The sequence below is a fragment of the Phocoena phocoena genome, chromosome 11, assembly GCF_963924675.1.
Source record: "Phocoena phocoena chromosome 11, mPhoPho1.1, whole genome shotgun sequence".
Taxonomy (NCBI): Eukaryota; Metazoa; Chordata; class Mammalia; order Artiodactyla; family Phocoenidae; genus Phocoena; species Phocoena phocoena.
This window is the reverse complement of record NC_089229.1, coordinates 95,657,717-95,678,702: the sequence shown is the minus strand read 5'-3', so window position 1 is coordinate 95,678,702 and position 20,986 is coordinate 95,657,717. Positions and strand designations below refer to the sequence as shown.

The window sequence follows — 20,986 nt, the reverse complement described above, 5'->3', positions numbered from 1 at the left end:
TACTAGTATAAGCTTGGGCAAGTCACTTAAGCTCTCTGTGTGTCAGTTTCCCCATCTATAAAATGGGGATGCTAATAGTTGTTATTAAGTTACTGTGAGAATTAAATAAATCAGTATTTGAAAAATGCTTTAGAACAATGCCTGGCACATAGTAAATACAGTATAAGTGTTTAAAAATTGGAGGAATTTAACTTATTAAACTTGAATTTATCCAACATTAATTAAAGAATAAGTAAAATAAAATATTAATTACAGAAAAGGTAAAAAATAATTATATCCATTTAATAAAAATATTTGTTATGAATAGAATAAGACTTTAAAGTTGAATCTGGACTAACAAACTCTAAGGTTTTAAATCTGGAACTTCAATAAATATTAAATACCCAAGTAAATCTAGTGGTCCTTTCCCAGTGCCAGAGTCCCTCTTGGACTTATGAGCCAGGTTCTGTGAAGAGCTATGGCCTAGGAGACCAAAGCTCTCCAGGGCTTATAAGGAAGACTGGGAGGCAGTGTTGTAATGGATAGGTATTTGGAGTTATGTCTGGATTGAACTTTGACTTCCTAGCTGTGTGACTTTTGGCTAAGTCTTAATTGTGAACTGGGATTAGCAATACCTATTTCACAGGGGTATTATGAAGATTAAAAGTGTTAATGCACATAAAATGTTTAGTACGATGCCTGGATTTAAGTAAGCATTCAATAAACATCTGTTATTATCATTGTTACGATTCTCCTACAAGCGGCATACATAGTGAGTTATTGTTAATCAGTTACTAAACGCCTAGCAGAGCTGAAGGTTATATATGTGTTATGGTTTGAATGGTACTGGGATCTGGTTGCCTTGATTTTCTGACATTCTGCTGTATCATATACTTTCAGGTAAACATTGCTCTCTCCAGGGATCCTCTTTTTTAAAGTATGCACTTTCCAGACCGCATCCTTTCCTCACTGGCTTGGTTTAGTTTACTAGGTACTAGGTATTTGCTTTACAATGTCAGGCTGAGACCAGAAAACAGGCAAGGGCTGGGATCCATGGTGAAAAGGTAAGGAAAAAGAGAAATTTTGCACAGTCTCAGGTTTTCCCTGCTGTTCTGTTCCCCTGAGGTGTCAGAACAGCTTCTCTACCATTTCAGGGAGGAGCTTACACAGCCATGCCCCTCTGGTCCCCTGGGGCCTCCACCTGTGAAATCTGCAGGAGAGCCAGGAAGCCAGCCTGGCCCAGGGTGCCACCTGCTGACTACCTGCCTCCTCTCCTGTACCCTAGGCTGGGACGGTACTTCTGTCCTTTTGGCACAGACCTGTCCTTGCCCATCTACCAGCAGCCCAGAGCACCTCCTGCCCTTCCTTCTTCATGACATCGGGACACCCTTGGACTTGGAGGCAGGTGAGATTTCAGGGTTTGTTTCCCAGTGTCCTTGAGGTTTGACACCAGAGCCAATGCTGTGGCAGATGGTGGGGCCTGAGGCTTATTTCGTGATTAGAGATCACTTCTTGCATCATATTTGTGCATTCCCTGTCTGAGGCAGTGGGAATAAGGCCACCACAGTGACCTTGACCAGCGGTGAGGGAGGAAGGAGGGGAGAGGAGTGACTCACTGTGCACCTTCCCAGTAGGTTATCGGCTTGAGGTCTCAGGATGCGTTGGACCCTAATTTAGTAACCGGAATTTGTCGTCATCCAGTGCTATTTCCCCCAATACGCAGATGTGGCAGAGGGATTGGGGGCAGGCCTCTGTCACCATGGAGACCGTGACGCTGTCCTGCTAGGGGCAGTTTGGAAGCGGGCAGGCCTAGAAGGCTGGGGAAGGCCCCGGATTTGACCCCCACCACTCCCGCATTAAGGCCTTTCTCTAAAACCGAGGCCCAGAAAGGGAGGGAATCCCCTTGGGTCACAATACGCCCCCGGGAAGAGGCAGAATGATCTGAGCCCAGGATCTGCGTGCTCGGCTTTCCCCCAAAGGTCAGGAAGCCCCTCCTAGCTCCATTCTTCTTTGAGCTTTCCATCAAACAAGTCGTAGCGCCCGCGATCCTTTCGAGTGCTCGCAGAGTCGAGGCTCCAAGACTTCTCCTTTAAGACCCACGGCTCCTCCCATCACGCTGCGTCGCAGACTTAAGGCCCCGCCCCTCCAAGCAGCTTCCGCAGGGCCGCGACCGTCGCGCGGCGGTCACGGCCCCTTTAAGCCCGAGCTCCGCCCCTGGCTCCCCAACCCCTTCTCTCCGCTCCCCCTCCAGCCCGCACCAGGTACCCCGGCTGGTCGTGCGGCTTCGCGCGCGGTGGTGAGTGCCGGGCCCTGAGGGGGCGCGAGGACACCTTCCTGGTCTTCCAGCAGCCCTTGCGGTGTCCTCGCGGGTCGCGGGGGGCGGAGCTTGAGCAGCGACCCTGGTGGGGGAGACTGGGTGCTCTGAGCGCGGGATGGGTGGGCCGGGACCGGCCGAGCAGGGGGAGGGGCTCAGGTGATTTACGGAGAGGGAATGGCCCCCAACAGTGCTCGCCTGGTGATTGCGGGTGTAGGGGACTGGGCTTAACGGTCCCGCGGCGTGTCCCCTCTCCCTTGCCCGGCCAATGCTCCCGTACAGCTCAGTTGCGGAATTGTCCTCCCGCTCCCCTGGGGTTCAGGCCCGTTTGTGGGGGGCGGCTGCCGCCTGTCCCGCCGCCAGAGACCGCAATCGTGGAGGCCGCTGGAGAGGCCCAGGGGGGCGGCAGGAGGGCAGCGACCCCCCGACTCCTGGCAGAGGTGGGGGCCGCAGCAGAAGGCGCAGGGGTGGAGAGTGGCCAGCGGCCAAAAACCGCCTCCCCCAGGTCCGGGCTGAGTTGTGGGTTGGGGAAGGGTTTGGCTCTGGGACCTCAGTTCCAAACCTCTGCCCATCAGAGAGCCGGCGGTCACCATGGCGATGCGGGAGCTGGTGGAGGCGGAATGCGGGGGTGCCAACCCGCTCATGAAGCTGGCCGGGCACTTCACCCAGGACAAGGCCTTTCGGCAGGAGGGGTTGAGGCCTGGCCCCTGGCCCCCAGGAGCCCCAGCCTCGGAGGCGGTGAGTGTTCTTCAGGCGGAGAGCTCGAGTTGTGACCTGGGATGGAGGGTCCGGATGCACACTTTGGGATAACTGCTGTCTCTATTGTGTTGGAAATGATAATAGTTGCCACGCAACGGGTGTTTACTATATTAAACATTGAACGTCTTTATAGAGACGAAGGCAGCCATTTTATAGATGAGGAAACTGAGGCTTTGAGAAGTTTTGTGGCTTGCCTTATGAATGGAAGAACTGAAATTTTAACCCAGGGTTAACTGAGTTGTGTGGCTGTGGTCGTCACCACTGTACCATATTGCCTCTCTTTCTTTTGTCTTAGGTCTCTAAGCCTTTGGGGGTAGCCTCTGAAGATGAGGTAAATTTGCCAATCTTTTCTGTCGCATTTTTCGTTCGCCCATTGTATTTTTCCTTTAAACTGGGCTCATCCATACTTCAGTCTGTGGACTTCCCTGATCAAATGAGATTTGCCTCAGCTCTCCTGCTTGTTTTTAAGTATTCTTCGAGTGTTTCCAAATCTATAGTTTCTGTGTTTCCCTTTCCTTGTGTTTGATGTTAGTATCCCTCATCCAATGGGCCCCTGTCTCTTGCTGGGTTCCTTTCATCACCTCTCTTCTGACAGTTGGTGGCCGAATTCCTCCAGGACCAGAATGCACCACTTGTATCCCGTGCCCCTCAGACCTTCAAGATGGATGACCTCCTGGCAGAGATGCAGGAGATTGAACAGTCAAACTTCCGCCAGGCACCCCAGAGAGGTGGGTCCAGAGTCTGGTTCTGGGTTGGGGGGGGCGGGGGTCACCATTTTCTGTGCAGGTAGGGACAAGGGGATTCCGTATTTAGATGCTGCTGGTATTGAGGAACTGAGATGCAGAAGGAGACAAAAGGAACAGAGTGTCTTCATGTGCACTCAGGGTTCCTTAGGCATGATAGAATGATAGGTATTTTCCTTAGTTCTCTCTCTGTCTCCCTCTTAAGCCCCTGGTGTGGCCGACTTGGCCCTGTCGGAGAACTGGGCCCAGGAGTTCCTTGCAGCTGGAGACGCTGTGGATGTAACTCAGGATTACAATGAGACTGACTGGTCCCAAGAGTTCATCTCTGAAGTTACAGGTGAGGCTTCTTATGGGACGATCTACAGTGGTGCCTGTGATGCAAAGTTCTACGCTGTTACCCTCATTCATTTTAGGATATAGAGTGATTTCAACTGCTTATGACCTTTCTGGACTCTTGACTCTTTTCTATAGGGCACTGAGCCTGATTTCTCTTAGGTGGTAACAGGGAATTGAAGCTTATATTAAACAGAGGCGTGAGTTTGAACTGGATAAGAGATTTTGAGGAGAGAGGGAACACGAGGAGTTCGGTTTTCTTCTTTGTTATCTGGAACTTTAGTACTGTAGTTTGGTGGGGAGGATCCGCAGATTGGGTGGATGGCAGTGTTGCCCAGGAGGAGAGAAATGTTTAACACATCCCTTGGGATTCTGGCATTAAGTCATCTTGAACAGGGTTAGAGCCTTGGAAAGTGGAATTGTGGAGTTCAAAGGCCTGAAGTATATGGTCTTGATGATAATAATAAAAATTAATAACAAGAGCTAATGTTTACTTAACCATGTTCTAGGCTTTGTTTTAGTGCTTTAGATGCACTGTCCATTTAATCCCCCTGAGAACCCTTGAGGTAGTTACCATTCCTAGTATATAGATAAGAAAACTGAGGCTGAGAGGTTAAATAATTTGCCCAAGGAGTCATAGCTTTGTAAGTGGTGGAGATGGGATTTGACTCTGGGTTTGAATGATTCCAGAGTCTGTGGGCTTACCCATTATGCTATACTGCCAGGCCTGCAACTTAAGCTCTTCAGGGTCCCAGCCTAATTTTCCCTCTTTGAGTTGTCTGTGCTCACTGCATCCTGGGGGACTGATTCTTCTCCCCCAGGCCTTTCTGATTACAGGCCTGGGCAAGGGCATTCTCTTCCGCTTTACTCTTCCTGATTGCTATCAAAGAGAGCACTGTTAGCCTATTTCCAATTTAAGAAATCAAGAATCACAAAAGAGATAAAGGGAGAACGTTGCAAAGATTCTGGCCTCTCAGGGTGCTCACATCATCGTAGTTTCTGAATTTTCATGACGTGATTGATGGGACCTAATTGGTACCCCCTGCCCCCAATCATTTTTATTCTCCTAAAGACAGGACTTCCTGCACACACAAGAGAAAAACCCCCAAATCGTAACAACTAAAACTCCCCTTTAATAAAAGCTGTTGGTCCCTTTTATCATGACTCCCTTTCCCTCCTTTAAGTTGGAGTTTAAGGAAGAACAATAGGTGTTCTTGGTTTCTATGCACTTTATATTCTCAGAGCCAGTTGAGCTTCACAGAAATACAAGGTAGGTATTCCTCCCCCATTTTATAGACAAGGAAACTGAGATTTAGAAGGGTTAATACTTTGTCTGAAATCATTCAGTAACAGAGATTACATGCAAACTCATGTCTGTCTGACTCCAGCCTCCATACTTAGAATCATTACACTATCATTGAGAATCTTCTGTGTGGAATTGCCCCAATTGGAAAATCTGAGCTGTAATAAAGACCCGCCACCAGACTGAAAGTCAGCTTTTTGTACAAACCTTAGATTTAAGTGCTGTTTCTTATTGCAGGGAGACTTCTGTTATAATGTATGGGCATCAGTCATTTTTGATAATTCAGGAAAAAAATCATCACTACTAGAAGCATTGAGATTGATGAGATTTTTGTTAAAATTAGATGAATACTCGGAGCCATTGAAATCTTCCTTAACCTGTAAACGAAAAACTACTTTACAAAAACATGTTGGACCTGTCTTACCTGTTAAATGGTCTTTGGGAGATCTCTCTCTTCCTCTGTTCTGTACATTTTTGTGGAACTGTGCCTGCTTCACAGAGGCAGGGATATGGAAAGCTGGAAAGGGATATTGAGTTATGTGGGATCTGCCTTCATATAAATGTCCTATTGCAGTAGTATATTGCTTTGTATGTAGTGGCCCTTCAGAATTTATTGAATGAGAGAATTGAGATCTGGGAGAAAGAGCTAACAGGGATTGATATTCTAGTACAGTTATCCCTTGGTATCTGCAGGGGATTGGGTCCAGGACTCCTGTGGTTACCAAAATCCTGGATGCTCAAGTCCTTTATATAAAATTGCTATTTTATATATAAAATTGCTCAAGTCCTTTATATAAAATTGCATAATATTTGCATATAACCTACCCTCCCGTATGCTTTAAATCTCTAGATTATTATAATATCTAATACAACGTAAATGCTTTGTAAATAGTCGCCAGCATGGGGCAAATTCAAAGTTTTGCTTTTTGGAACTTTCTAGAATTTCCCTGCCCCTCTCCCTCTGAATATTTTCCATCCACAGTTGGTTGAATCTGTGGCTGTGGAACCCATGGATACTAGCCTCATAACATTTGTGGCTGATACTATTACAGTGGTGATATAGGTTACCTATTTCTTTGTGGATAAGTAGACCGCAAGTTGAGAGAAGGTTATATTCTTTAAATCTTTATTATTTTTAACTCCCCATTGTTAGGATTCTAGAATCTAGTTTAAAAGGAACCTTGAAGCTTAGTTTTTTTCTTGTTTGAATGTTGTATTTGGAAATATAGTTTCACTGGAAGTTGCAAAAAAATGTACAGAAAGGTTCTGTGTGTCTTTGCCTCTGTTTTCGCCGGTGGTGACATTTTGCATTTGTTAGTTATGTACAATATCAACAGAAAATTGCCACTGGTACAATCCACAGATCTTATTAGATTTCACCAGTTTTACATGCCTTTATTTGTATGTTTATAGTTTTATCACATATGTAGATTTGCATAACCATTACCGCAATCAAGATATAGAATTATTCCAGTACCACATAAAGTGCATTTTTTAGTCTGAAATGTGTCTTGATGGAATTCTGCTTCTCCCTCTCACCCCAGTCTTCTGCGCCAAATAATTGTCCATCTTGTGATTGCTCAGCTCTAGGGAAGAAATGCATCTTTAAGGGGTTTTGAGTTTAGACAGCCTCAGCTAAAATGGTGTGTGGGGTTCATATGACAATTATGAGAGGTAAGCCTGTACTTTGATAGGAAGGGCAATGGCCAGCAGTGGCAGGTGATGATTGGCAGTAGCTCTGCCCTGGATGGCGGAGGAAGAGGCTATGGAATAAAAGGAATAAGAATCTCATTGTGATGTTTTCCACTTTTGTATGGATTTGCCTTGAGCAGACAGTAATGATAATAATAGCTAATATTCGTTACTCTGTGCTTTGCATAGGCATTATCTCATCTGGTCTTCATAAGAATCCCTGTGAGGTAGCTATTATTATATCTACTCCATAGATAAGGAATTGGGAACTTAGAGGGTTGATAACTTGTCTGGAGACTCACAGTGAATAAGTGGTGGAGTTGGGATGTGAGTGCAGGTAGCCTGACCCTAGAACCTGCATTCTTGATCACTGTGTTACTTAGTGGATGTGGAAACTTCCATGGGTAAAGGTGGGAAGTTCTGAGTTTTTGACTGTTGAGCTTGGGCTAGATGTGCCTAGATGAACACACAGTGAGAACCTAGGCCGGGTGAACACTGGGAATCAGAGGTTTGGTGTCTAGGTTGTTGGTTGCCACTCTCTGGTCTCTGTGACCTAGGACAGTCCCTCCCACCCAGCAGGACTTAGTTGCTTCCATCTCACAGGGATCCAGATGAATCCGATTTTCTGTAAGAATTTCTCAAAAAGTATTTTGAAGGCCAGGTAGTATTCTTTTGGTTATTTTATTTTGACTTCTTTGTTGGAGCAAGTTCCCAGTGCCAGAAAATCCTGAGTCTTGTGGCCAATATGGCTAAATACCAAATGACAGCTATTTGAGGATGACTCATCTCTGGGATTCTTTTTTCTAAACTACCCCTTGTCTGTTTTAAAGTCCAGGTGCTTTGTACTTTTTCTGTTGCTGCTTGTCCTTTAGAGGAGCATTTCACAGAAATGATGTTCTCTGCAATTTGTGGAGTACCTTTGGCCAGAATATGCTTTCGTGAAACACTCTAGCTGAGAGGGAGTGACTGGAGAGTGAGGAGGGGGGGACTGGGTATTTTTTCAGCAGAATGGGATGGGGTATTAAGCATTTCCTTATTAGGTCTCCAGACTTGAGCTAACAGTCTAGCTGGGGCAAAGGAAAGAGAAATGTTGCTTGTAAAAGCTAAGTGAGGGAAATCTTGATATAAATGTTAGGAGTTCTCGAAACTAAGAGACCAAGTCTGTGATCAAAAATATTGTCAACCGTATCTTTTATTTTATTAGTAATAAATCACTTATTATTTATGATCAGGTGAAATCTGTGAGTCTTGATCTTTTTTTTTTTCTTTCTTTTTCAGATTTTGACATTATTTTCTCAGATGTTGAGATGAGTTTGTTGAAATTATTCAGGCAGAGTCCCAGTTAAATGGAATAGAAAGTTCTGTTGCATATGAATCCCGAGGAGGTAAACCTGCCTTCTTGGTGTTAAAAGCAGTAACAGATCTTCAAATTAGGGACAGAGACAGGATGACCATTTGTAAGGATATGGGTGCAGAGCAGAAGGAAAGAACACGCCGACCCATTCTTCTCTGCGTGCACTCACTCTTTAGGTCCCTTTAAATCCTTTAACTAATCTGTGTCGTTACTTTTTTGTTTTCCTGGCCCTAGAATAGTAAAGAGCAAAGTCCTGGAGGTTGAGAAAAGTTCAGCACCCTCATTGGATATGTTTATCCTGATGTTGCAGCAGTGCCCTTTTTCATGAGAGTTGCTAAGATAATTTCTGGAATTAGACTTAAAAACATAGCTCTCAAAAGCAGTCAACAGTGACAGAATTCAGAATAATGTTTATCCTGGGGGGGTGCGGGCCTGCGGGAGCCTGTGAGGGAACTGTAGACGGTCCATGTCGTGATCCGGGTGGTGGTGGCTTGAGTGTGTTCACGGGTAGAAATTAATGAAGCAGCTCACCTAAGTTTGGTACACTTTACGTACCTTCATGTTTGCATGTTACATCGCAAATAATGAAAAAAAATCCAGTGGGAAGAGTGGACTCACGTATCTTTAGTTCTAGCCCAGCATTCTGCCTCTCACATTCTCTTGGTAGGTATATTAGGAGGAAATATAATTTTTTTTTTTTTAATTTTTATTGGCGTATAGTTGCTTTACAATATTGTGTTAGTTTCTACTGTACTGCAAAGTGAATCAGCAGTACATATACACATGCCCCCTCTTTTTTGGATTTCCTTCCCATTTAGGTCACCACAGAGCACTGAGTAGAGTTCCCTATGCAGCACAGTAGGTTCTCATTAGTTATCTGTTTTACACATAGTATCAATAGTGTATATATGTGGATCCCAGTCTCCCAATTAGGAGGCTCCTTTTGTTGGGAGGGTGTGAACTCTGTAAATGGAGGACAGACCAAGGTTTGGTTAAAGAATGGAAGCTCCTGTGTTCTCCCCTGGTTCCCTGCCGGGTCCCTGCAGTACCTTTGAGGAAGGTGGAGGCCCAGTGCCCACTATTTCTTAGTGAGGGCTCTTGCACTTCAAACAAAGGGGTTTGGTCCCTACTTGTCTCCTGAGCCTCCTTATTTGGTCTCCTGTCCCCAGTTCAGTAAACACCTGCCCTAGGCCCCTTGGGAGCAGGTTGGATGTTGAAAGTTTAGTAGTATTTTCTTTTGACCAGTGGTCTCTGAGGGATTCTGCTTTGACTTGGTTAAGTTAATATTTTCCCTTTCCTGATCCCTCACTGATATCCCCACCTCTCTGCTCCTTGCAGACCCTTTGTCTGTGTCCCCGGCCCGCTGGGCTGAGGAATACCTGGAGCAGTCAGAGGAGAAGCTGTGGCTGGGAGAACCAGAGGGGACAGCTGCCACTGCTCGCTGGTGAGTCCAGCCACTTCGCTCGGGGTGGCTCCCTGTGGAAGGAGTGTGGGACAGTTTTCCTGCTCCCCTCCACCAAGCTCCTCTATCCACATTCTTAAACCAAGTTGCAATCCCTTCATTTTCTGCTCTAAGGTTTCCACTTGTCTTATTACCCCGATTCATTTATGTCTCAAATATAATCGAGTCGAGAATCCTAACTGTCCTACCAAAAGTTTGTAACTTTATCTTATGCACCCTGTTCCCCTTTTAATTTGGAGCCTGCAACTGTCTATTCCTTCTCTCTGGAAAGACACGTTTGGGAAAGAGAGAGTTGAAAGCACGTAGCTAGTGCTTTGCCACTCCTGCCCAAATGTCCTTCTTTAATGTAAATTGAAATTAGTAGGTCCTCAACCAGAGAGAGGAGTAGTGTCACCCTCTCTGTTCCCCGATGAGAACTGTAACTGCCATGGGCTGGGAGTGGGGAAGGATGTGGCAGACAAACGTGTAAAATGAGCGAGTCCTCACCTGTCCCAGGTATGATGAATACCAGCCTGAGGAGGACCTGCAGCACACGGCCAGCGACTTTGTGGCCAAGGTGGATGACCCGAAGCTGGCTAACTCTGAGGTGAGCCACGTCCCGCTGCTGCTTTGCCCAGCAGAGCTGGTCTGAGAACTCAGGAGTCCTGCTTCTCTGACCCCAGTTTAGTTTAAGGCGAAAGAGATGAGATCCGAGGTCCACTCCTCCCTGTCTGGAGAACAGAGACTTACGACCCTGCCTCTTCTTCAGTATTCTTGCCCTCGTTTCCTTGCCTACTAACCCTTTGTCTTTTCTGTGCCTTCTCAGATCTCTCGAGCCAGAAATCCCTTTCTTTTTGCTCTCTGCTTTTTCCAGGGTCTTTAGCCTATCTTGTCTGTAGCTAGAGATGGTCAGGGGGAGGGGTAAGTGCAGGCTTCTCTGGGCGTGGTTGAGAGGGCACACCCGGAAGTCCTCTCCCAAGTGGCCTGTGTGTGTCTCTGTGCCCCAGTTCCTGAAATTCGTGCGGCAGATTGGCGAGGGGCAGGTGTCCCTGGAGTCCGGCGCAGGGTCGGGCCGAGCTCAGGCAGAGCAGTGGGCAGCAGAGTTTATTCAGCAGCAGGTAGGACACTGTCACCTCCCAGTCCTACCTCAGAGCCGGCTGGTGCCCCCGGCCGTGGGTTCAGTGTTCAGTGGTCCCAGATGGGGAAGGGATCTTATTGCTAGCTTGTTTGGTAGCATCCAGGTCCTGAGTGGGTGGGAAAGAGATTCTGAGAACGTTCTTCTCAGAAGTGCCCAGGTTGGTGGTGTCTGATGGGTATTTAGTTGACATTTAGTGGGTGGAAAGTTGGTGGTGGTGGTATGACCATCCTTCTTTGTCACAGGGTACTTCAGAGGCCTGGGTTGACCAGTTCACAAGACCAGTGAACACATCTGCTCTTGATATGGAGTTTGAACGAGCCAAGTCAGCTATAGAGGTGAGAGCAGCTAGTACAGGTGTAACCAGTCCAAGAGAAAACGCTTCTTTGGAGAGAGTGGGTGTCTTAACATTGGAGATGGGTGAACATTGTATTTCATAGTGTTCTTGGATTCTCTTTGTCAGGATTGCTTGGGATGGGGTGGTTGCCTATGAGAAATGCAAATTCCTGGGCATCACAGACTGCTGAGTCAGAATCTGGGGGTAGGATCTAGGAACCTGCATGAAAAGAAGCTCTTCAGGTGATCTTAAACACATTGACATTAAACAACTGCTGCCATAGGGACTCCATCTTGGTGGAACTAAGGGTGGGGCGGGGTGCTCACGATGAATCTTCTGTCTCTCTCTGCCTTGCCTTCCTTACAGTCTGAGGTCGATTTCTGGGACAAGTTGCAGGCGGAGTTGGAGGAGATGGCCAAACGGGATGCTGAGGCCCACCCCTGGCTTTCTGACTATGACGACCTCACCTCTGCTTCCTACGATAAGGTAAGAACTAGTTTTTCAGACTGCAGAATTTCCTTGTTTTATTGTCTCTCCTTTAATCCTGAATCTGAAGGGTACCCACTTTTAAGTAATTATTTTCTTGAGCCCCTTTCCGTGAAAGGCAGCCTGAATTTTTCCCTTGCCCCTGCGCTCCTCCAGTTATTGAGAGTATGCTTTATTCTTGGGATATAGAAATTAATGATAATAGACTGCCCTCGTCAGATAACAACAGTAAGCGACAAAATACCTAGAGTAGAGGTTTGCACACGATGCAGTAAGAGCACAGAGGAAGGAGCCTTGCTTTGGAGGTTGGTTGAAAACATTTTAAGAAGATTGATAGCTCCTTTGGTAGAGAGTGGTAGGTGGTAGGCCATCTCTCTGCCCTCCACCTTAGTATCTATTTACTTTTTTAACTCACAAGTTTATTTTAGATTCTGATCTCTTCCTGTAGGTACTAACCACTTGCCCCCAATTTAGGGTATTTTCAAAGAATTGTATTAAATAATTCAAATGCTAAGAAAATTTCCCAGAAGTCGGTGGTGAAGAATGATTGAATTTTGCATGTAGTATATACTGTTGCCTTAGAAGCATATGTTATATCAGGGTATCACTGTGAAAAAAATCTGCTTGCGGGTTGTGGGGCATTCGGACATGTGGGTAATAATTGAGCTGTGAGTTGAAGCATGATTGGGGAGGGAGAGATTGCTTGGTTTTGAAAAAGGCAAAACAGGAACTGGGGAGGTGATCAGTGGTGTCTTTTTCTCAGCTCAGACCTGGTTGGGGCTAGAACTAGAGGGCCAGGATTCTGGAGGTAGATCTTGCGAAGATAGAGAACAGAGTTCAAGATAACTTAGAAAAGGCTAGGATTTAAAAACCAATGAAAATCTTAGTACTAGGAAAAAGATGATTTTGTTTATTATCCCAGCCTGACTTTCTGAGAGTTGTTCTGTGATATAATAGAAAAGGGAGCTTACCTTTTGGGACCCCATCCTCTGGTTTTTCCATAGTAAGAGTTTCTTCTATAGACTTGTGATGAGGAAGAACTGAAGGAAATACCTGGAGATAATACTTTTGTTAATTTATAATAGACACTTGATAAGTTGCACAGGCCTGGTCGACTTACAAATGGCAAGGTATGAAGTTTAGATAAAAATTTCCTGGGACTTCCCTGGTGGCTCAGTGGTTAAGACTCCACCTGCCAATGCAGGGGACATGGGTTCAATCCCTGGTCCGGGAAGATCCCACATGCCACGGAGCAACTATGCCTGTGCACCACAACTACTGAGCCTGCACTCTAGAGCCTGTGAGCCACAACTACTGACCTATGTGCCACAACTACTGAGGCCCATGCACCTGGAGCCCGTGCTCCGCGAAAAGAGAAGCCGCCGCAGTGAGAAGCCCGTGCACTGCAATGAAGAGTAGCCCCGCTCGCTACAAATAGAGAAAGCCCGTGCACAGCAATGAAGATGCAACACAGCCAAAAAATAAATAAACATAATTAGAAAAATATTTTTCCTGGTTTTTGATAAGTATAGACATAGCTCTGACTTCATATGAGCAGCACCTCCTCTTAGCATTTTTTACTTCTGTATCAATGACATGATAGTTGGAATAAATTCTTTAATTCAAAACCTAAAAACATAATTATGTTTTTAGATCTTTGAACCCTATTTTGATATCATTGATACGTTGGGATATTGCAAAATTAGGATTGGAAACATTTGCATTAAGGTTCCAGATTTTGTCTGCCTTTTGTTAAACTGTTAATAAATTATATGTCAATAGTACTTGTTTTTAATTTTTCAAATGTTGATCTGACTCTATCAGGTAAATTCATGGGTATCTGAATGTCGTATTTTTTATTCATGATCCTTAAATTTTCAAGGCTACACCTACAGCTGGAGCAGATATTATACTGTATACTGTTAGCGTGAAGGAGAAATTTCTGTGATGGGACACACTCTACTTAGTAGTGATCCTATTTTTGCAGTACGATCCTATGAAATTTTGAGCAGACCAGACGATGGATCAGACCTGATGAATGGCTTGGATTAGACTTTTTAAGATGCAGCAGTGGTCCCAAGCTTATCCTGCATCCTGTGGGTTGTTAAAGGTTCCTCCAGAGGACTCTTTTTTTTTTTTTTCCATCTATACAAATATTCTACTTTTGAAAAATTCCTCTCTGATCAGCAATTGATAAAATCTCAAGGAGGATAGATAACACAGACAAGAGCATACTTAGAGAACCCTGTGGCTGCAACATGATGGAATTGATTTGTTGCATTGTCTGCTGAGGATACTACCTATTCACGCATACTATTTTGAGCTTTTCGGTAAGGCTGTGGCAGATATTCTCATTTGATGCTCTCAGTAGCTCTGAGAGGCAGGAATTACTTTCATTAGGAAATTGTGTTATAGGTGACAATGATCTGTTTCCTATGGGGTGGCTTAAAACATGGATTGAGGATGGGCAGTAGTCGAGGGTGAACGCAGAAGGCTTTATCTTGTGGAACTCTAATAGTCTAGGTGGGGCTGGCAAACTGTGGCCCATGGGAAATCTGTCCTTCCACCTTTTTCTTTTTTTTAATGGCCCGTGAGCTGAGAATGGTTTTAACATTTTTAAATGGTTTTAAAAAAATGAAAAGTAATAATTTGTGAAAATTATATATTGATAAAATTCAAACTTCAGTGTCCATAAATAGAGTTTTATTGGAACACAGCCATGCCTGTTTACATATCATCTGTGGCTACTTTCTCACTGCTCTGGTGGAGATGAGTAGTTGTGACGAAATATTTATCCTCTGCCCCTTGCTGATCCTTGTTCTGGGGTCCTTTCCTATCTTCTGAGTTTTCCTGTTGCACGGAGGTGTCCCAGGAACATTACCTATTCTCAGCGTGAATACACTTTTTATACATGTATCCCACATCCATCTCCTGTATGTCTCTCTTCTTAAATCCCCATTGTAATTATTTAATTTTTATTTGTTACAAATAATTTGCAGATTACTTATAACGGTTTAGAACTTTGCCGGCAAGATTGAAGCGTTTCTGGTTCTTGAGCAGTTTCACAATGGTAGTGAAGAAGGGCCGCGCTCATGTCTTTACCTCGTACAGTTTCATTCTGATTTGTCCTTAACTGCGTTTAGAAAGGGCCCTGCCCTGGATTTTGCATCTTGTGTTCATTCTGGGGTATTGTTTTGTGATGGTAACCACTACTCTCCGAAAAGGAGCATTTTATTCCCTTGTCCCAAGTCACACGCTTACTAGGGACCCATTTTATCTTAACGCCTCTCTGCCTACGTGGAAGCCCTGGGGACAGAGCTCTGCACAGAGCATCAAAGCTTCCCTCAAATGAGAAAGCCTCCGCTAGAAGAGGACTGGTCTTTCTGAAGCATTTTCTGCCCTCAGGATTTTGGAACCTAGCTTTAATTTACTGTCAGATACAGATTAATATTAATAACTTTTAAGACTGAAACTGGGGAATAAATTAAAATTTTCAAAGTGCTTGAACACATGCTGTCCAGTCAGTGTGCACAGGACTCCGTGAGCTGGGTAAGAGTTGCATTTGAATAGCAGGGCCTCTGACTCCAAACTGCATTTCCTTTATAGATTATCACACTATTGCAGGATAACAAGAAATGCCCCTTGAACAGCTAAAGAGAACTTATCTCATTACTGTAAGCAGATCCTGTTAAGAAATGTGCTCTGTCCAGTAATGAGAGATCAAGGATGTGGAAACACCGGCTGATCAAAACTTCCTAAAATGAGCTTAATCCCAGCTCATTTTAGGATCAGAGTTTGCCTGGCTTTCCAGTTGCTGTGGACATGACCCGGAATTTCTTCACTGTGGTCGTAGGTGATCTCCTTTATGACATGGAGAACTTCCCAGCATTTATCCGGATACCTTTTTGGAGGCCTTCAGCTTCTTTTCCACGTCAGTCTTGGTTGTCCGCTCCCATTCCTGCTACTCTGTGATGGCCCCCTCCGGGATGGGGTCTCACTTGGCTTCCCTTCCTCGTAGGGGTACCACTTTGAGGAGGAGAACCCCCTGCGTGACCACCCCCAGCCTTTTGAGGAAGGGCTGCAGCGACTTGAGGAGGGGGACCTGCCGAACGCTGTCCTGCTCTTTGAGGCGGCTGTGCAGCAGGACCCCAAGCACATGGAGGTGAGCAGCTCGTTCTTCTGACTTCAGATGAGAGCCGCTCCCTCCAGTTTTGAGGGAGGCCCCTAAGGGTGGTGCCGATGGATTGGGGCCCGGGCGACAGCCTGGTCGGGTTCTGAGAGTGAGGTGGTGGGTGGGGCGAGCAGAGGAAGCAGCGGTGGGAAGGTGAATACCGGGGTGACGAAACCTGGCAACTCCTCTCTAGGCCTGGCAGTACCTGGGGACCACCCAGGCGGAGAACGAGCAGGAGCTCTTAGCCATCAGCGCGCTGCGGCGGTGAGTACACTGGGGGGGGCGGGGGGGGGGCAGGCTGGTCCCAGCGCGCTGCGGCGGTGAGTACACTGGGGGGGGGGGGCAGGCTGGTCCCAGCGCGCTGCGGCGGTGAGTACACTGGGGGGGCGGGCAGGCTGGTTCCAGGGCTCGACGAGTAACCTTTAGAATGACAGAGCCCACTCTGCTTTCTGCCTGCTAACACGAGTGTTTTCTCATGATGAAACTCTAAGGTTTGGGGTGAGCCTGGAGATAACTGGCTCCATTCGTTCCTCGGCTTTTGGTTTTATTTGTGGGACCCTGGCTGGTTCCTTGGCTGCTGAAATGTTCCGTTTTCTCAGGACTGTAACTTTATTAATAACCCACCCGTAGAGGATTCCTCGCACCTTAACTGAGGGAGTTGGCACGTACCTCTGCGTTCTGAAGCTTGGCTTGGCTCCCGGGGTGCTGATGGGCGCAGTGTCAACCTCAGAGACCAGCTCTGCCCGTCTCTGTCCAAGCAGGTGCCTAGAGCTAAAGCCAGACAACCGGACGGCACTGATGGCGCTGGCTGTAAGCTTCACCAACGAGTCCCTGCAGCGGCAGGCCTGTGAGACCCTGCGAGACTGGCTGCGCTACACACCAGCCTATGCCCACCTGGTGGCAGCCGGGGAAGAAGGGGCCAGCGGGGCAGGACTGGGCCCCAGCAAGCGCATCCTGGGCTCTCTGTTGTCCGAGTGAGTGTGGGCACCTCCTGGGATGACGAGTGGCAACCCGAGTAGAAGGAGGACCTGGCTTGTAGAATTTTGGATAGATTGAGGCTCAGGGTCTAAGAGTGGGATGGAAGACTCAGGATTGGAAGGAGGATAGATGGACGCATCTTGGGGGTATGATTGGTTAGTGAAAGGATTATTTGGGAGGGGTAGGAATACAGACGTATCCATCCACCTGCTTTTTTGCATTTTTTTTTTTTTCTTCCTTGTCCAGCTCCCTGTTTCTCGAAGTGAAAGAGCTCTTCCTGGCAGCTGTGCGCCTGGACCCGACATCCATTGACCCTGATGTGCAGTGTGGCTTGGGAGTCCTCTTCAACCTGAGTGGGGAGTATGACAAGGCAGTGGACTGTTTCACAGCCGCCCTCAGCGTTCGTCCCAATGTGAGCCTCAGGGGAGGAAGGGAGATGGGACAGGACTCTATACATTATGGAGGAATCGTTTGTTGGGACCTTCGGAGTCATGGGATATTTCATTCCAGTGTTCCATGTACTGGTTGCCTTGGGAGAATTGGGAAAAGAAGAGCGGGAGTCTAGGGTCGTCTGGGCTTAGGGGAGTCTGCAGGGGGTGAGTGGTTATGTCGTGGTCACAACGTCGTGGCCACACGGTGACCTGTGGAGACAGGAGTGGAATCGTAACATGCATTAGAGAAACAGAGTGGGGAGCCAGGGGGAGATCAGACAGAATTTGATCTGAGCCTGGCTCCTGTTTCTAACCCTTGTCCATCCCTATCTTAGGACTATTTGCTGTGGAATAAGCTAGGGGCCACCCTGGCCAATGGAAACCAGAGCGAAGAAGCAGTAGCTGCATACCGTCGGGCCCTCGAGCTCCAGCCTGGCTATATACGGTCCCGCTACAACCTGGGCATCAGCTGCATCAACCTTGGGGCCCACCGGTGAGAGTATCTACTGAGGAATGAATGAATGAATGAATGAATGAATGAACGAACTCCCTGCCTTTGGCCCTGGCTCCTCATTCTCTGATCCTGTTATTTGACCGCGAGCTGCAGCTTTCTTTCTCCCCATGCCAGCTGACCTACCTCCTTCCACTGGTGTTCTGCTCACCAGCTCTCATTCTTCTCCCTTGCAGGGAGGCGGTGGAACACTTTTTGGAGGCCCTGAACATGCAGAGGAAAAGCCGGGGCCCTCGGGGCGAAGGGGGTGCCATGTCGGAGAACATCTGGAGCACCCTGCGTTTAGCCTTGTCTATGTTAGGCCAGAGCAACGCCTATGGGGCGGCTGATGCCCGGGATCTGTCCACCCTCCTAGCGATGTTTGGCCTGCCCCAATGACAGTGGGATGGGCTGCCCTGCGAGTGTTTGCCTGGAGGGGTGCCTGCTCTGGATGTGATCCCCTCTCCCCAAATGGGCCTACCAAGGGGGTGGGCTGATGGCCACAAGCGGTACTGCCTCTCAGGAGCTGCCTCAGTGTAGGGTGGGTAGTCTGGGTTCTAGTTCCTGCATAATTGTAGGAAGATGAGCTGTGTTGTTGGAGTCCCTTGGTAATTCAGGGGCTGTCCATGCAGCTCCAGATCGCTCTGCTCATCACGCCCTTTCTTGGTGCTGCTTTTTGGGAAGGACCCAAAGATACAGGTTGTCATCTGCTGCCATTTCTGATTGGGTCTACCACATTTGTAGCGTCTGTCCTCCCCCTCCTTTCTCCTTTTACTGGGACTTGATGAGAGTCCAGCCTCCTCGCGCAGTGGTGTGTGGCAGGTTCTATCAGGCACCTCTGTGATGACTGTATCTAGGGTGGGACGTGTTAGGAGTTGGCCTGTGTGATTTAAATGTTGGTTTGGCTCAGCGGAGCTGAGGTTTTAGGGGTGCTCGTAGTTCTGTCATTCTTGGACCTCTCCTGGCTATAGCTCAGAGTCCCTGGATAATGCTGCACGCAGTAATGGGCGTCATTACCATAGGGGTCCTCAGGGGCTGCCGGGGTTAAGTTGCTACAGAGTGTTTGGGTGTGGGGAGAGGAAGCCTCGTTGTGGAATGAGCCTCGAAGGGACCACATGGGCTCAGGTCAAAGGCTCTGGCTTGGGGGCCTGTGGAGGGAGGACAGAGCGGGTGGGACGAGGAATGTCCTGAGTGCAGCCATCCCCCTCCTCTTAGAAAGACCTGCGAGTAGGAATTGAGCTAGCTCTTCTGGAAAGTTGGTTCAGAAATTGCAGTCTTGCCAAATTCCTGGCAGAGAGAGGGTTCAGTGTTACCTTGAGCCTTTGCTGTCCTTGAAATGTTTGTAGGGGGGAGGGTCGAAAAATCCCCTTCCTCCATATCACCTCCACAAGGTGAAGGCTGAGGGTAAGTGAGTGAGCAGCTTGGATTCTGCTGGGGAGATGCACCAAGCCCAGAAATGACTGAAGTGGCCGTGAAGCCTCTTGCCTTGTCTTAGGTAGTTAATGGTCAGATTTTTTTTAAAACTACCGTGGTCCCAAGTTTCCATCCTAAAATTTATTTTTCTTTGTATGAATATGTGTAAATGATTTAAAAAATAAAACTGTAAAATATTTGTATGAGGAATAAATGGAACAGACATGGCTTTGAGTCCTGCTACTGGGTGTGCAGTTGGGATGGTGGGAGGGGAATTGCTGTTTGGAGGTTGGTGTTCAACAGTTTTTCTCGATTTATCTTTCAAATTCTCATTGGTACATTGATTACCCATCTGTCTACCAAGTAATTACTCAGCACCTACTATATGCGAGGTCTGTGAATAAGGTGGTCAAGGTCCCTGTGTTCATGGGACTGATGGTTTAGCAGGAGACAGGTGTTTGACAGTCATGCATTTTTTACATTTGTGTTACTTCTATACAGGAAAATATGGGGTGTGATGTAATTGTTTGCTATTTTTTATTACGAATTATTACATGGGAGGACTTCTGTAGTTTCTTCAATGCTTAGGGCATTGAGAGGCCAGCATTTCAGTGCTGGCTCTACCTGGTTTCTATCAGGAGCTCTCAAGAGACATATCAAGATGGGTCTCTACCCTGGGGAAAAATTTAAAAATATGAATATTTATGTTTGGAGATAAATGTCCATGGCCATGTTAGAATTTAAAATGTCTAAAGGAGAACTGGTTCAGTAATTATCCAGACAGTGAAATATTATTAAGCTATTTAATTATATTTATGGAACAATTTCCAATGACAATAAATACTAGCAATATAATGAGAAGAAAAGTTTAGCAAACTTTTTACAGTTTTTATCCCAAGAAGAAAGTGCCTTGAAAAGAGAATAAGGAAGTTCCCAGTATGTTAAATGTATCAGGATTATGAGCGATTTCCCCCCTTCTTTGTCATACTTCTCTGTAATTTACAAATTTTCTTTGTGTGTAATACTTTCATAGAAAAGAAGAGAAAAGAAAACATCACAGGGAGGAGGGCATCCGTTGCCACCACCTGGGGCTCTGAAGGCCAGTGGTGCAGGGCCCGCGGGCCTGGGAGTGGGCTGGGCAGGCTGATGCAGCAGTTTCTGGAGTGGAGATACAAGAAGGAAAAAAGTCTGGCTGGGTAAGTGGCTTAGGAGTTGAGCTAACTTCTGGTTTAAGCAAAATCTCCAGGTTGATCTGCTTTGTCTGTGTTTGGTGGCGTGAAGGTGTCCAAGAGGATGCTTTCCTTGCATGGTCAGGTCCAAGCACCTCTTGAATCCACATCACATTCAGCCAGTATTTACTGAGCCCCTATCACGTGCCAGGTGCTGTCGGGTACCAGGGATGCAGTTCAGAAGGCAGACAAGGTCCCTGCTCTCACGGCTGACGTACTAGTTGAAGGAGCAACGGAATAAATAAGTAAATAAGCACTTTCAGTTAGTGTGGTCAGGCAAGGCCTTTGTCGTGAGCTGGTCAGAGTGGGAGGGGCCGGCGGGGGCTGCTTTTCGTTGTGGTGCGGTGGCTTCTCGTTGCAGAGCATGGCTCTAGGCGCATAGGCGTCAGTGGTTGTGG

The 20,986-nt window shown here is 46.8% G+C and overlaps 1 protein-coding gene across 4 annotated transcripts; it reads left to right on the top strand.

Moving 5' to 3' along the window:
* The first annotated feature begins 2,881 nt into the window (after positions 1–2,881).
* On the top strand, positions 2,882–18,345 carry PEX5 (peroxisomal biogenesis factor 5). Of its 4 annotated transcripts, none has more exons than XM_065888038.1 (15): positions 2,882–3,031; positions 3,348–3,383; positions 3,648–3,780; positions 4,001–4,132; positions 9,816–9,921; positions 10,435–10,525; positions 10,926–11,036; positions 11,299–11,391; positions 11,757–11,876; positions 15,895–16,038; positions 16,241–16,311; positions 16,809–17,021; positions 17,272–17,437; positions 17,792–17,949; positions 18,144–18,345. In XM_065888038.1, the coding sequence occupies exons 1-15, from the start codon at positions 2,885–2,887 to the stop codon at positions 18,343–18,345; spliced, it is 1,923 nt and encodes a 640-aa protein (XP_065744110.1). In that variant the 5' UTR covers positions 2,882–2,884. The 4 variants fall into 4 exon arrangements, with proteins under 4 accessions (XP_065744110.1, XP_065744107.1, XP_065744109.1 ...); XM_065888035.1 differs by having other exon boundaries at positions 2,885–3,031; positions 11,781–11,876; XM_065888037.1 differs by lacking the exon at positions 10,926–11,036 and having other exon boundaries at positions 2,885–3,031; positions 11,781–11,876.
* The last annotated feature ends 2,641 nt before the right edge of the window (positions 18,346–20,986 follow it).